General features: G+C 40.1%; 1 protein-coding gene across 2 annotated transcripts; it reads right to left on the bottom strand.

Moving 5' to 3' along the window:
• Nucleotides 1-1,299: 1,299 nt before the first annotated feature.
• Nucleotides 1,300-15,935, bottom strand: GYG1 (glycogenin 1). Of its 2 annotated transcripts, XM_072344082.1 has the most exons (8): nt 15,735-15,861; nt 12,767-12,902; nt 11,332-11,506; nt 10,819-10,981; nt 6,711-6,837; nt 3,028-3,247; nt 2,350-2,400; nt 1,300-2,128 (listed from the first exon to the last, which is right to left on the bottom strand). In XM_072344082.1, exons 1-8 carry the CDS (start codon nt 15,739-15,741, stop codon nt 1,958-1,960), a joined length of 1,050 nt encoding a protein of 349 aa, XP_072200183.1. In that variant the 5' UTR covers nt 15,742-15,861; the 3' UTR covers nt 1,300-1,957. The 2 variants fall into 2 exon arrangements, with proteins under 2 accessions (XP_072200183.1, XP_072200184.1); XM_072344083.1 differs by lacking the exon at nt 2,350-2,400 and having other exon boundaries at nt 15,735-15,935.
• Between the last annotated feature and the right edge of the window lie 618 nt (nt 15,936-16,553).

Consider the following 16,553-nt stretch of genomic DNA (forward strand, 5'->3'; position numbering starts at 1 on the left):
GAAAGGACTTGCTGTTGAGTGTATTGTCCATAGCGACTGAGCTGCTGTAGATAATGCAGTCCTTCCGAAAACATAAGCAGAAGAACAGCTGCTGCACCTAGCTTTCATGGGCCACAGTATTTACTGATCCCTGTGGTCTCTCAGCCATACTGACTGTACTGGATTGGAAGAGAGTCAGACTGGAATATAAGTTCATTGTTGTTGTTTTAAATAGACATTAGACCTGTGGTTCCGGTCTGTGCCTGAGATCACTCCAGCACGGCCAGCTGTATCCCTTCACCAACTGCTGTGCTGTGGGCTCCATGCTGAGGGTTGCAGGAGCTGCACCAGCACTGCTCAGCAGCAGCCACAGCACAGTGCTGAGCTCCCAGCTCGGTTCATCTCACACAGAGTCACTGCACCAGGTAAGAAGAAAATTGCCCCAGTGAAAACCAGGACAAACAATGAAGAAGAAAAATTGTATTTTCCTCATCTGTTCTTACAGGAGTATCCATTTGACTTAAGTTACAGCTTATTTGATTGCAGTTTTGGAAGAATCTGCAGCAAATTACTGAGGGGTTTCACTTGTGTGACATGACAAATTTTCCTGACAGCAAATGATTACCTTGCAGGAATTGATACCGTAAATCAGTCAATCTTGAGATTGTCTAAGACACAAACTGGAGCATTAGAAAGCAGACGTTCTTCCATTTTGGTGCCAGATGCATGAGGGATAAGTTCTGCCTATTGTGCATACCTTGCAAAAAGGCCTTTGTCTTACATATATGATTCTGGACTAATACAGATTATAGGTACCAAACAGAACGCTAATTAATTTGGTTCTGTTTATACTTCTAGCTAAAGGATTGATCTGAACTAATGGCAAACAACAGCCAGTCTTTCTTCAGTCTTCCTGTTACTGTGAGGCATCTTGTACTTTTACTACTTTTCTGTCTCAAAATATAATGTGTGGCATGATGGTGGCAATGCACATAGGGAAGAGATAGTTTTCCTAATCTGTGTAGGTACAGCTACTTCATCTTTACTTGCCAAGGTAGTATCACCATTCTGTTTCAAAAACAATGCCATGTTACAGACTGTTCTTTAGTAACCAAAATACACATTATCTTTTTCTTAGCTCCATTCTGCAGGTACTTCTTCCAGTAGCAACCTGGCAAGTGATTACATACTCCATAAATAATTAAAGAACTAGAAGCTGGACATTTCTTAATGATAGCTAGTTTGGTTATTTTAGATTGCTCCAAAGCGCTCTCTTTTTTTTTTTTTTTTTTAATTTCTGAGGAGTTTGCAAAAACCAGAAAAGCATGACGAATTTTTATTTTTTGCATGAATATTTTAAGTAACAGGAAAACTCAGTTTACTAAGTCTGAAGAATACAGAACTGAACAAATGCATTCTGCCATGCTGTAGGCACTATGTGTAAAAACCTGGTCAAAACTTCAGTGCAATTGTGACTAGAAGATCAAAGCAGTGCTATTACCGTTATCTCTTCCTATATTTCATAGCATCATTAATGTACTAATGGTGAAGCAGAATGACAATCATTTAGTGCATAAGCAATCTCATAAACCAGATTTTAGATCTAAAATAGCAAGCGAAGGAGTCAACACTAATCACCTTAATGAGTTAAGGTGCAAACCCAGTTTCAATTAATACACTGAGCCAGCTGATGACAAGAGAAGAAAAAACACAGTTTAAAATGCTTTTTTTTTTTTTTTTTCCCATTTAAGATCTAGTAGGGAAAACTAGTTGCTGAGCAGTTACAATTGGCCCAAGGAGTTCTGCTTCCTAGCTCTTGTTCTGTCTTTTTCTGTAGCACTGCAGTGGCCTTCAGCCAAGATTTTTTTCCCCCCCATCAAGCTACTAGCAAGCATAATTGTCCATCATCTACAACCTTTCTAGCTGTTAGTTCTGGAACAAGTCCTTGTAGCGCCAGCGTTTGAAAATGGCACTTCTTCTATTGAAGGTAGGAATCCAGTTTCTTCTTGATGTTATCAAAGGAATCCACTCCCATATAGTCAGCTTGGCCTTGTTCCCATCGAGCCTTGCGTTCTTCTGAGGATATGCTTGGCAATACTGGTGCTGGTGCTGATACTGACATATGGGACACTGCCTCCGTAACATCTGCCTAAAATAGACAGCAGAGTAAAAAATGCAGACAGATTTTGCATACTTTAAGCAAGCAACAGGCCACATAAGAGAGCAACCAAGTAGATATTCTCATGCATAGCACCAAGCATCACCATTAAGCAGGGACTGTGCAGCTTTCCTAGCAAAATAAAGCAAAGTAACAAATCATACAAGGAAAGGGTTGGGAGGAGGGAGAGTCGGGGGTTGAGTTCTTCATACCTCTCTACAAAAGCCACAAGAGAAAGCCAGAGAATAGATCAAGCCTGATAGCTGCAAACAGTTCATTAGAAAAAGTTTAAAAAGATGGAACACATCTCAAGAGATCAATACCTTTAGGCTTAGAAGGCTTAAGAACTTAAAACAGCCACTGTACTAATCTAAGACCAAAGTTTGTGGACACGTACTACTGAACTCTGTTTAAGAACTAGAATTAGAAGCATTATTTTGGCTTCTCAAGTATCAAGATTTACCACTGCAAGTCTACTAAAGTAATCTATTCTCTAATTATTGCAGGTCTACCTAGGTAGGTTGTACCATGTGAAATTGCAAGTGTATACTGCATGCTCAACTGTGGTTCTTTTGTTTGAGAACTTTAATAGCTGCAACACATTAAGGGGGAGTTTACTGAAGTTACTACGTTGTCATTTCTGGTGCATCATTCTGCACTTAAATAACTCTAAGCAAGCACTCAGCTATGCTCAAGATCATTATAATATACTATTAATCTGTATTATTCATTATACCAAAAACAAAAGAAGAAAAAAAACAAGAATCTCTGTATCTCACTAACTAAACCACACCCATGCTTTGAGTTGCACAGGAGGGAAAACAAGTGAGATGGCACAGAATCTATTCTGTTTGCATAGGTAATTTCCACAAGAATATTAAGATACATACCATGTTTACAGCTGTGTTATTTTTTTCTTCAACTTCTTGCTGTTCTAGTAGGGGTAAAATTTTAACTGTATAGGTATCCCACCACATGTTGAGAAATTCTGGGTGAACAATTTTAGGGTCATTGATATTGCCTTCTACATTTTTTGTTCTGGAGTCATACGTATAGTTCCATGGCTTTGTGCTTCCCAGAAAATGTACCACTTTAGTATTTGAACCAAACCTGTTGGAAAGAGAAAGTCAGAATCCATAATTTGCAAGTGTCTAGAAAACAAGGGCTTTGACTATCAGACAAAAAATAAAATAAAATATAACCTGTGTTTTTGTAAGTATCCAGAAAATAGAAATATGAATATATTTAGGAGACTAAACACTAAAGGTAGGATTGTCAATGCCTACTGGGGCTGAAAGCATCACTACTTAAAATGCAACCAATTCTACATTACACTAGTCAGAATACAGCTTAAACCTAATGAACTATTTAAGTACTTACAGCCAACTCGTTAGGTAGTGATGATCATAGCTCAGGAGACAGCAGTCTCAAGCAGCCACTGCAATCAGAACTAGTTTTAAAAGTGAAAAAAATTCTACTCCAAAGTCAGTGATCCAGCTAGCTAAGTATTACAAGAATTATAGAGTCAGTGTATTAGAGAAACCCTGAATCTTTCCACAGAAGGGAACACCAGAAGGTCCTACTACAAGACTGCCTCTGAAAAACAAAACCTGTTATAATCAAGGCATTTCAGAACTTCAGATCTTACTGCAGTCTTGCTAGAAAGCCAGCCATTACTTACTAAATCCTATTTTTCATTATTAAAGTAAGTTTCTTGAGCTACTTTAACTCCTGTTTCAAAATAGGCATCAAGCTTTTTTCCAACTGTTACCACTATGTTCTTTTTGTGTTTTGAATATAGATGAGATCCATCTCCTGCAGTAAAGAACTTAAAAGATACAGCATTTATTCCATTACTCCACACAAGTTGTTCCAAAAATAATGCCTCCTATTTATTTCCACAGAAACTACATCAGCTATGAAGAACACAATAACACTATTGGATAGAACTAACTATCAACTACAAAACACTTTTTCAACACTGTCACCACTTCCAGCTATGCATTTTTACCTGCAGTGAATAAAGAACCTGCATGCCACGCTTGCAAAAATCTCCATGGCTGTCCCGAACTCAGCTAGTCTTCCACAATGCTGTTTCCACTGTTGAAAAGCACCACCCACTGCCACATATCCACTGTTCGATTTCCATAAATATTCAGCGAGCACTAATGAGTGTCAATGGGTGCCATTTTTTCCCCATATGGGGAAATTTAATTTCACACCTTTGCTTGATCCACACTTCTGTGTCAGACAACATTCTGTCAGACTGCCCCTCTGCAACCATGTGTCACAGGGCAACAAAATCTAATGGAATGCTGTTTCAGCCTCTACTACCATACCACCAACATCCACCTCTGATGTTATGGGCCAAAATAACATTGGGGGCCTTACTTTTACGGGAACCCTCATATAATTCCAGAAATAGGGTTTGCCTTGAGTCAGTTTTGAGAACTCTCTAGTAACAGTGACTGTCTCATTCAGCTGTTTGTGTCAAGTGAAGATGTCCTCTACAAAGGATAATACTAAACTGCTTTGTCTGATAACTTTTTAATTAAGCATACCCTGGTCATTTTGACTAGGATTTGGATGTTTGAGTACTTCTACATACAGAGGCTTCACAGGTTGTTTCAAATACTTGAAAACATACACAGCTGATACTGAATGAAAACCCATGCACTTGTGAAACACCATCTAGAATTGCAATAATTGCAAGCAAACAATATGCCTTGAAGAAGTCATTTCCCAGACTCTAACTTTAAAACCCATATGTCAAGATTCAGCTTAGCAGGGCTACCTCAGTTATTAGTTATGACACCACTATCTAGCTTTCTTCATCTTAGGAAACTGTCACTCTGAAGAAACCTATCATTGTTTAAAATCAACTCTACTTAAGCTAGAGAATGTCTAAGAAGCTTTGTGTTACACTGTTTCTACAAAGTGTATTCTTAGTATTCCATCCACTGAAGGCCTGTACAACAAATGACTGATGACTTCTAGCATATCCTCAGTATCTGCTTTCTAGATAAGATGCAACACTTTCTTCTGATATTTAAGCTGAACTGTTAGAAAGCTTTGTGTCTATACTCAATGGAACAACTACTCTTTCTTTCCTCATCTCTCATAAAAGACAGTGTTTTGAAGTTAGACAACTTTTGTTCTAACTTGGCATTTTCCACTGGAGAAAGGATTAGTGATACCTGCTGTGAAATTTAGTCTTGCTGTACAGTGCTACAAAGGACTTCGCTATTGATGTCAGTACATTTAAATTTGAGTCTATGCCAGCTGCCAATTATTGAGTAACTGCTGATCTAAACAAGAAAAGTTGTTCCACATGCTGAAAAGAACGTTCTACTTAAAAGGGCTGTGCTTCCAGCATAATAATTTCTGAAGGTCTCCTGAGCTCAGCTAGGCAACTGATTGAATCAGTTATCTAGAATCTTTGTCAGGAGTCCCCAGTCTGTTCTGGTGACAAGATCATTTGTAAATTTAAGGTTGTGACTATGAAGCAAGCAGACATGGAAAGAACACATACTTCACAATAGATGTTAGCTTATCAAATGCTATCAAACTACTTAGTCATTCCCAGGCTTGCATATATTTCTTTAAATAAGTACTCCACTTTTAGCATGACAGTATTTCAGATGGTGTTCTGATCACAAGACATAGTTTGATCTTGAGCCAACACAGTCCTGCTTATGCTAGCTGCTGCTTTAGACACTAATAGCTCGATGTCATTCAAAGATCAAATTGTTTTCATGCAATTGGTACTTTCCCTCCTCCCCCAGCATTCACAGCTCTTAATGAATATGGGTTTGGGTGTAACATTACAGCTCGCTTCTCCTGCTGCCCCCTTTCCTTCTGTCTGTTTTAACAGAGTGACCTTGCCACCACCAGAGGGTTTACTCACGAGTCTAATTTAATACTGTTAAGGAAGAGTCAGCTTTTTCCTTATGCTGGAAGAATACAATAACATACTGCCTGGCTATTGTCTTTGTTCCCCAAGCGATAGTAAAAGGGAACTCAGATCTAGAAAGACTGTTGAGAGAGAATTATGTCTTTTTCACTATGTTTATTTGAATGCTTGATAGAGAATTTTACAACTGGTGGTTACAGTTAATCTAAGTAATTTGAGTGATTAAGGCAAATTATCTAGACAGAAGCAATATCAACAATGATGTGTTGAAGTTCAGCTGAAGATGACTCAAGAGCTACTGCCTGTGACTAGAGCTCTAACAAGCAACATCCAGTACTGGCACTGTGATTCTTCCTTCTGCAAGTGAGCTGTTAAATGTGCTTACTCTGAATTAATGTTAACGTTGCCACTAGAAGTCAGTGATTTAAGTTACTAGTATAGTTTACAGTGCTCATCTTTCATCATAATTCATTTCATTACTAGAAATTCAGTGGGTTCTTTTTTTGTTTGTTTGTTTTTTAAAGGGTAGAAACTTACATAGTACATTAATTGCAACAATGGTCTCCATTTAGAAAAACCTTTTAAGTTCACACTGTTCAGTATGTTACAAGACATTAGTTTATATATGCTTCAACAATCTTTTTAGAGTTTTGAACTTACACTTTAAATGCTGGAAGGTAAGAGTATACAGAAGTGCTGCTCAAATTATAAATAAATGGCAGATGTTTGTTCATGTCTGTTGTTGCCCAGCTGCTGAAGAAGGTGTTTAATAACCCCTGGTCTGCACCTGAAAGAGAATGCATTAGTAGGTGACAAGCATTATAGAAATGCTTTATAATCTTCTCTATCTACTCCACCAATCCTTCCTAATTAAGGAGCTGGTAATGTAGTTTGTCAGGTACCATACAAGTTTGTCAGAGAGCTCTACAGTTTCTGTTTGCAAACCACCCTGTAAGCCTTGAAGTCTCTGAGAATTTGTAAAAACAAAAAATAAACAAACAAACAAAAAAATGCAAACAATGAAAAAGATAGTGTGTGAGGTTACTTTTCTTACCTAAAAGACCAAGTTGCTCACAAACTCTGCCATTCAGTTTCTTTTACAGTGGAGCTTCAAGCAGTGTAAGGCAGCAGAAGAAAAAGGATCTGACAATTGGGTCCTGTAGACCTTCAGGAAAGCTGAAGCTCAGATGATCAAGTGACCACCATTAGTTTTATTACTTATGCTTACAGATATATGACCAAGGCCTTGGGGCTGGACTTGGGTATCAGTGGCCTTTTAGACCTGCAACCTCAGATGCACCTACCTACACTGTAATCTGGCAAGGATAGCACATTCTGTCTCAGTGACAGCACTAATAAAACTTAATCAAATCCATCAACATGCAGTAGAAGTTCCTAGTTCTGTCCTATAAAGCCACAAATTAACTCTTAAGTGAGGACAGCCACATACATCATGACCAGAGGTACAGCGTTGGGATAGGTCACCTGTCAGTTTGCAAGCAGAAGTTATAATGAAGTTGATGAGTCTGAAGTTGTTTGGAATGCCAGTAGTAGAGTAGTTTAAAACAAAACAAACAAACAAAAACAGCCACTGTCCCAAAGTAGGCCAGCTGACAAGGGGCTACTGAGAAGTAAAAACTACATATTTATTGCAGTGAATATACTTAGACTGTGTATATTCAACAATTTCAGCCATACTTTCTCTTACAAATGAAAGTTGTGGGGGATTCTTTAATCTCATTTGCTGTTTTCTCTTCACCCATAAGTGCATTCACAAGTAGCATTGCTAAACAGCAGAGAAACATTGTTAAGTGATGGTGTGTTTTATTTTAATCTTTTAGTTTCTGAAACACTCAGTTTCTGCTGACTCGGAAAAATGTGTTTTTTATTTATTTATTTATTTTAAACACCTACAATTAAGTACAGGGTAGTACTAAAGTTTACATCCTCAGTGTGGTTTGAGAAAAAACATCTGCTTTTTGTGATTAAAATATCCATATTGATTGTGCACTTAGACTTACAGGAGATACACTGACAAATATAAGTTTAAGTATCCTGTTACAGCAGTTAGCAGATGCAAAGACTGAAGATAAAGATACTGCCTACAGACTTAGTTCAGTAATTTCAAGCCTCTGACTTGCCTCTCAACCCCTAAAGATGCAAAGCACTTTTGAACAAGCTCCCTATTGCAAGAGAGCAAAGTCAAAGGAACTGAGCTTTCATGACACTAAGTTCTAAATCAAAACTAAGTCTTGAAGGCCCTCTCAGAAGAGGTAGCTTGTAACTAAAGGGGTAGCAACAGTGTATTTAACTTACTCTACGTGACTTTATCACTCAGACTTGCTCCACATACTCATCTTTTTTCAGATTGCATGCATTTGTGCCAAAGCAGCCACTGAAATCAAAGTTTAGCTGTCCTAGTTCAGACTTCAGCAGTAGTCTTCTACAAATCGGCCCTTAAACATAAGGTGAGAGAATCAGGTAGCAGTTATATTCTCCACATATCTACAGGTAGTTCTGCTGCATGTCTTTATATGTAAAAACAACTGTTTTAGATCCCAGAGTAAGAAAGTCAGACTATTATGCAAGTAACATCAGTTGTTAAGGTATCAATACTATCAGCAATACTCTTTTAAAACCAGACTTTTTTCCTACACTAGTCAATTCATTTGAATTTCACTTTTCTAGATAAAACAGTTGTCGTTCTATTTAAGTAGCTGTGATTCTACTATTCTTAGACAAAAGTATGATACATAAGAGACATCCATCTACTGTAGTTTATAATCACAAAATATGTTAGAAGGTCTTGTATCTCCTAGTTCATACTCCTGCAGATAGGGTGTTTAAAGCTTGATTTCAGTCACTTGTAGATTATGAAATTTGCATTCCTGTGCCCTGTTAAGGGCAGTGACTTCTCAGATTTTCCACTTGTAAGAAGATTTTAGGAAACTTTTACTACTGCCTAAATCAGCTGAAGTTTGAATCCTCTTTCTCCCCAAGTTCATAAGCTCAGCAGAATCTTATGCAAGTAGAAATAGTCTCCACTATCTCACAAATGAGGTTGCTACTACCTGAATAAAACCTGAATAAGTTCATAGCCGAAAAGCAAATTACAGTTCTAAAATATGGCAAATGATTAACCCACCATTTTCCCACTAATAGCTATAACAATTGCTGCACGTAGACAACATCAAGGATGTTTCATCATTATGTGGCTTCAGCTCTGAAGACAGAAGAAACATCGTGGAAGCAGTTCTACTGTCTTAAATGACAAGGACCTTACACCTAGAAGATGGTAGTTACTAGAAGTCAAGCACAAGGCTCAGAGAAGACAAGTCTCAGATGTACCTGAAACTCTTCAACAATCAGCTTTCTCTTTTTTAAAATGCAGCAATTCAGTAATACAGCTAACAGCTTTTGGCACATTGAATCATAGAATGGCTTAGATTGAAAGGGACCCCAAGGGTGATCAAGTTCCAACCGCCTAGCCACAAAACAGGGCCACCAACCTCCAGACCTGGAACTAGACCATGCTGCCTAGGGTCCCATCCAACCTGGTCTTAAATACCTCCAGGGTCAGAGCATCCACAGCCTCTCTGGGCAGTCTGATCCAGCACCTCACCACTCTCTGTGAAGAACTTCCCCTTGACATCCAATCTAAAACTTCCCTCACTGAACTTAAAACCATTCCCCCATGTCCTAGCACTATCTACTCAAGTAAAAGGCTGAGTCCCCAATTTACCTCCAGTGTGAGAGAATACTTCTAGAGCTATCAACAACTGCCTTGTTAGTCACTAGGTATAGATGGATCCCTTCATTACAGCACTAATTTTCACTAGGTTATTCACCTGGTTATTCACACTAAGCATCCAACTGAGACTTACGCTCTCTAGCAGGCTACACATAGGAACCCACAAATTAACACAGATCATTCTGTAAAGTAGGAGTGACATCTAGGATTTTTATTCCTTACAAGTAAAAGTACAATTTAATGGTCGTAATACAGTTTTCTGCAGCACTTTTTGTATGTAAAACTTTATTTCATGCCACAGTAGGTAGATAATTAAATTTAGTGACTGAGATGAGTCCAATTATTTAAAAGCCTTTTAACTACAGCAGACTTTAAGGAATATGTGCCTTTACTGCAATGATAGTAGATTGCCAAGACTAACAGGACATCAGAAGTTGGCTTTTTAAGCTTTAATTTGATACAGCAACTAATCATTTGTGACCTACCCCTACAGTGGATAGCAGCTATCCTACTTATGCACGCTTCATATATCTATAAAGGATAAGAAGCTATCACATGCATATCAAGAAACTGTTAAACCTTCAAGTATTTTAAGTTTCTCTGAAGCTATGCTCAACTTGTTCAGTACTACATTTTTTCATACCACATAAATTTGAGTTCACACAGCCTTGTGTACCAGAGATCCCAGAAGAGCTGAATTTAAAGTATAGTGCTGCGGTTCAATTTGTTCGTGCACTTACTGTACTTGCTACATGTCAAGGCTTAATGTTCTGTGATTTTGCATTGCCAATGCTTATAGAAGTTAACTCATTTCTCATACCAGAAAATCTGAAGAAAGTAGTCATTTTATATACTGGAATATTAGCTTTCACTGTAATAATGTGATTTGTGTAGTTACATTAGAGTTCAGAATTCCATTGTACACAGTCCTTGTGATACATATCTCGTTCCTGTGCCATCCCAACCACCATTACTATTTTTGGTCTAACTTATATTGGAATACAAATTAATACATACCATCAAAGCTGCCTTTCTCTGTGGCAAACTGTAACAGCTGATTGTATGTTTCAATGGAAGGTCGGTAAACAAAAACTCCAGAATTAAAACAATCAGGCCAGCCTGGATCTGGTGCTGCAGACAACTCTTCTCTCTCAAAAAGCTCATCGATATTTGACAAAACCTAGTTGTAGGGGGGGCAAAAAATTGCTTTCTGGTTTCTAGGGTAGGAATCGGGGGTATCTTTTTTTAAATGGATTTTTGACATCCACCTTAAGACATGAAAGAAAATTCTCGTATTGATGCTTTTGTCTTATGGAAGATGATACATTATGGAGATAGTGCCCACAGGCTACATGTTAAAGGGAATTATTTAGGAACAAGTGCATACACATTTTTAGATAGTTATTAGTCTAAACAACAAAAATAACTCCATTACCCCTCCTTCCCCTCAAAAGGAATAAACATCACCAAAAAAGTAATAATCCAACCAGCAACCCTCATATCAGGTCTTCTGGTGATATGGCCACTTACCATTGTGTCTGCATCCATGAAAACACATTTTGAAAACTGTATCAATTCCCAGCAGTGAAGCTTCGTTAATGTGATACCCAGCTCAGGCCTTTTCAGTAATGCTAAATGTGCTGAGTCCCCACTATCCAGGATGTCTACCAAAATGACTTCATCAAATACTTTCTCTAGTGTGTTCCTGTGGAAAGATAAGTTGCCAAGATTTATTTATATTGTTCCAGTATTAGACCGCTTAACAAATTCCATGAACAGAAGTAAAGCAACAAGGAACCTGGCAGTATTTCTTGTGCCATCAGTAAGTTGACTACACGTGTGGGAATTCATAACCTTGCAAATCAGTCTCAAGGTTTCTTGTTTGTAACGAAGAACTAGCTGAACTCTAATCAGTTGAAAAGGAAGTTGTGCAATAACACCATTCTGAATCTGTGACATCTAGAGCCATGTGATTAGACCCAGTTGCTAGAACTTCCTTTGTCCAAAAAGCTTTAAGTGCTCACCTAATTGTGGGTCTGCATACAATAGCATTTTTACCTAGTATCATGCTTGCCTTGAGGTTGATGGTTTTCAGGAAGCATATTGATTTTATTTTTTTCCCCTTGACAAATATACAACCTTTGTTTTGCTTAATTCAATAGAAGTTTACACGGCTTAAGAATTTGAAGCATCTGTAAAGCAACTACCTATTCTGTATACCATCTTGAATGTTACACAATTTGTGTAGGAGAACAAACTCCATTTGTTACCAAGTTATTATTCCCTTTATCAGTGATCTTTTCAGAAGTTCCTCATGCAGCAAATATTGATCATACAGCAAGTTATTGCTCGCCCAACCTGCCATCTAGCTCTTATGCATGGAAAAAGTACTTTGTCAGTTCCACACTGAGACTAGTTACTAGTGAGCTTGTAAAAAGTAGCTGTCTTAATTTACCTTACTGTGATGAGACTCAAATACCTCTTGTTCTGTTGACTTATCATACTTGATGCTACTCTCACTCTACTCATTCTTTCACGATAGAATTCCATCTGAAGCATCAGCTAGATTTCAATAATGTTGCAATGACACAATCTAGAATGCTTCTATGAGATAAGTAGGTACTAATTCCCCACTACCACATGCACGCATATACTGCTACTGAAGGCCTGGGCAATGTGTTGTCAGACAATTCTAAGAAGGATGACAAAAGAGCAAAGATCCAGTTAGAATATCAAGTAAAATGGTAGTGCTCTAACTACCGAGTATTTCCTAACTAATCATACAAGAAAAGCCACAAAACGTTCATGTATGAATCCCTCACAGAATTTCAGATAGTTTATATTAATTCTCCTAAGCTTAGTTAGGTTTTCAGAGTTTTGGATAGTTACTATCAAGAAATTTAACTTTTTTTAGCCTTCACATCAGCAGGAGCTGTAACAGTTGGACATATTTAAGTGACCTTACCTCATTGTATCTGAAACCTGAGGAGTTATGAGTGCGGTCAGCTTCCTTGTTGTTCCAGACTGTTGCAAGGATGAACCAAGTACAAGTGCTCCTTTCACATAGGAATCATTTGTGGCTAGAGTCACAAAAGACTGGTCTAGAAGAAATTAACTTGGTCAAAGTTGTACAGTCCACTAATTTATTCTGAGTTAAATTTACTAGAAATCTAGTATTGTTACTTAGATAACCATGTTGAAAGATCTTTAAGACGCACCCTTTAAATGTGTGTATTGGGCCTACCTATAAAGCAGTACGAAGAATGTTACTATTGTATAGCTATACTTGCCATTAGTAACTTGATGCATGGTAAAAACAGAGTAAAAAATTAAAGACTACTGCAAGTTAAAGTCAGTTTTAATTTTCCTACAGGTAAGTAGGACATCCCAATGTTAGCAAGGATCTGAAAGGTCTGGAGAGATTTAGCAATTTATGTGCTATTTTTAAGCTAACAGTATTGAAGTCAATAAGTTTTTTTTTTTTTTTTTTTCCCCTACAGTTACTAACAGTACATTTTCATAAAGCTACACTGGGTTCAGCTGAGAACCTGAAGGTAGCGTAGAATTTTCATTCATTTTCAAATGAAAGTAAACTTTGAAGTAGATCTTGGACAATAGTCTTATTGAAGATGCGTTGTTCAGCAAGAAATGGTTGCAGCTGCGTAACAAGAAAGTAAGATTTAAATGGGAAACATCTAGTAATATGATTAGCAATAGTTCTTGCTCCCCAATTAACTCTCACAAGAGAAGTAGAGCTGAATCGTTACTATAAAATATATAATCCATTATTTTAACAGTATTTTAAAAATATGCATCATGCTGTATGTTCACTGAGGCCATATAATGCAAACTTTTGCCAGGATGGGACCAACACAGTCAAACACACATGACTTCTAAACCCGTTCAGTACACCATCAGCTGTTCTTACACAGTAGCCTTTTATGAGCTACAACTGTTTATAAAGAAGCATACCTTTCTCTTAAAAAAATCGTTTTTGACATTATGAACAAAATCGTTTCTTGCAAAGAATTTCAAAAATAGATTTTCACATTAAAAGTTCATTTGGAAAATAACTGTCTCTACAAAGGTTGATTAGATGAGGATAGAGAGTGAAGGCTCTGGGCACTCTGAAGCCTAAAATCTAGTGCATATTGTTGCTGGCATTGCTTTCAGCAGCAAAAAACAGCTAGTCCCAAGAAACAGATTATGATGGTCAATTACAGAATTTAAGAAAGCTTCTATAGATACCAGAAATCAATAAACTTTGTCTCCATTTCACTTAATTTGTAGTAGTTCCTATAACTCAGCAAATCCATAGAACAATTTCCAGCCGTTTCAGAGCTTTGAAGCTTCACAAACAGCAAGTGTGTAACATCTTAACTGGTATAAACATTCTTCTAGTAGGGATGCATGTTTATTACTGAATTCACGCATTACTTCTCAGCTCCTCAGTAAATATGCACCTGCTATTACATACTGATAGACAATTCACTACACATCCAGCACAAATTATATGCCAGCAACATTCAGCTGAATTATTTCCCCCTCCTAGCAGAGTAAGACATTTTTGCTACTGATAAACTAGACTTTCTCATTTAACTTCTAGCTTTCATATCCCTTATATGGTTATATATGGTTAGGCAGCTTGCATGACATACACAAAGGTTTTAGTGAAAATGAAGTGAACCTAACAGGGGAGTAAGGGTTAAAACTTCCCCATTATATCTCAACTGCAGTAGGATGAACTACAACTGCTTGATAGAAGGATATTTACAACTTTTAGAGCACTGAAAAATCAATAAAAATATACTTTATTAAAAACATTGGAAACTATTTCATACCTTCTCTATAGCCATTGTATAAGTGTTCATGCGTTACAAACAAAACCATAGCATAATCTAAGCAAGACCAGTTAATGTTATAAAAGTGAAAGTTAAATCTACAGGAGACTAGCCCATTTTACTTAGACAAAAGTTTCTTGTGTGCGTAGGTTATGCTCACAGTATAGTCATCATTACCCCTAAAATACAGTTAGCTCTTAGCATAGCTGCAACGCAGTGTGGTTATGTAGCAATAACAGCACGCAGGGACAAACTTGTACAGTGTCTTGGCGCTGCTCCCCTCCCCGCACATAGAAGAGAAGCAAGCATTCTGGAAGCCCAAGCCACGATCAGCCCTTCACGGGGCAGCATGCAGCAGTGGACGGGCGTCTACCCTGTGTGATCCGTACTTAACCCGTGAGCTTCTAACTCGTTTTGGATGTGCAGAGATTTTCAGAGGCAGGAGCATCCGAACGAGATGCGCATGGGGAAGTGAGGAACAACCCCCTGCAGCCTTCCAGGAGTGAGAGTGAAACGGACGCTGCTGACAGCTTCACCAGGAAAGATCAGCGTGCAGTCCGGCAGAAGGGAAGGCCAGCGGCAGCGACGCGCTCAGCGCCGTGTCGGGACGCTCAGAAGTTACGCGTTCCCTGCAGCATTTCAGGAAGGGGCCGCGCGTTCCCCGCGAGCTGCCGCAGCCCGGAAGGGAGTTCCCTGCACCGCCTCGGTTCTCAGACCGCATCCCTCCCGCCGGCAGCGAGGCCCCGGTGCCGAGGAGGCGGCGCGGAGCGGGGCTGCAGCAGGAGCGTCCCCCCAGCCCACGAGACCCCGCTCCCACTTCGCGGGCAGTCCCAGACCGCACCAGCTGCCGCATCGGCCTCCCGCGCCTCTGCATCCCAGCGCGGAACGGGCCGAGGTCAGCAGCCCGCAGCTGGCAGGGACGGCTACCTAAAAATAGGAGCCGGAGCGACCCGCCCCGACCCTGCGACGCGGTCGGGACGGGACTGAGGAGAGCGCGCAGGCCCCACAGCCCCGGCCCGAGCCGCTACCGGCCCTCGCGAGTCGCAGCGCCGGTTCCGCGCTCCCGCGGGAGGTGCGGCCGCGGTCACTGACCTGCCATAGTGCCGGCTCCGCCAAGCAGCTCCAACAAAGGCAACAATCCCGCTCCGAGTCCTGCGCTACGGCCGCCCTTAATATAGGGGCGGGGCCGAGAGAGACGTCTGCGGCCGGTGGGCGGAGCCCCGTGCGCTCGCAGCGCTGCAGGGCGGGCTGTTCGCCATGACCGTCTGCGGCGGCGGCACGTCGCTCGTGCGCCGGTTCCGACGCGCACGTGGGGGGTCGGTGGTGGCCGCCTTCGAGACGGCGGGCGGAGAGATCCTCGCGCGTTCCCGGAGCCTTCTGCTGACCCAGCTGGCCTTGAAAGCGCTCCGCTTTGCGGACGGGGGGTGGGAACAACGGCACGGGCAGCGCTGCAGACTGCATAAGCGCTATTGGTGCTGTTGGCGGCTCTCCCTGCCTCAGGGCGATGTGTGTCATTGGCAAGGGTGTGTATTTGTTTCATACCTAGAGTTCAGTCCTTGCAGAAATGCAAGCTGTACCTCTTTGGTGGGTAATAGAAACGACAGCCTCCCGAATTTCCACCTGCGGGAGGAAAGGTCTGCAATAGCTCTGTGTCTCCTGAGGAGATCAGAACTCACATGCACAGCCTTGTCAGTGCCATTGCCTTCAGCTACTGGCAGCACTTCAAGTAATGCAGGCCACGATATCCACACCTTTCTTTGCATGAGGTTATGGCACAAACTGCAGATCAATAGAGTCCCCAGGCCCTCTCCTATATTCTGTTGTCTCGTGGCACGGATGTGTCTCGGCTCTGTCAATGAATACTCGGAGGGAAATCTGTTAGGAACAGGATTCCTTTCTAACCCGACCTGA

The sequence above is a fragment of the Excalfactoria chinensis genome, chromosome 9, assembly GCF_039878825.1.
Source record: "Excalfactoria chinensis isolate bCotChi1 chromosome 9, bCotChi1.hap2, whole genome shotgun sequence".
NCBI classification, from domain to species: Eukaryota; Metazoa; Chordata; class Aves; order Galliformes; family Phasianidae; genus Excalfactoria; species Excalfactoria chinensis.

What these genes read in the sequence shown, in the direction of transcription:
- GYG1 (XM_072344082.1), bottom strand. An exon ending in CAGGTTTCAGATACAATGAG is followed by an intron (nt 11,507 to 12,766) that starts GTAAGGTCACTT and finishes ATCTTTCCACAG; the next exon opens with GAACACACTAGAGAAAGTAT. An exon ending in TACCTTCCAGCATTTAAAGT is followed by an intron (nt 3,248 to 6,710) that starts GTAAGTTCAAAA and finishes TCTTTCCAACAG; the next exon opens with GTTTGGTTCAAATACTAAAG.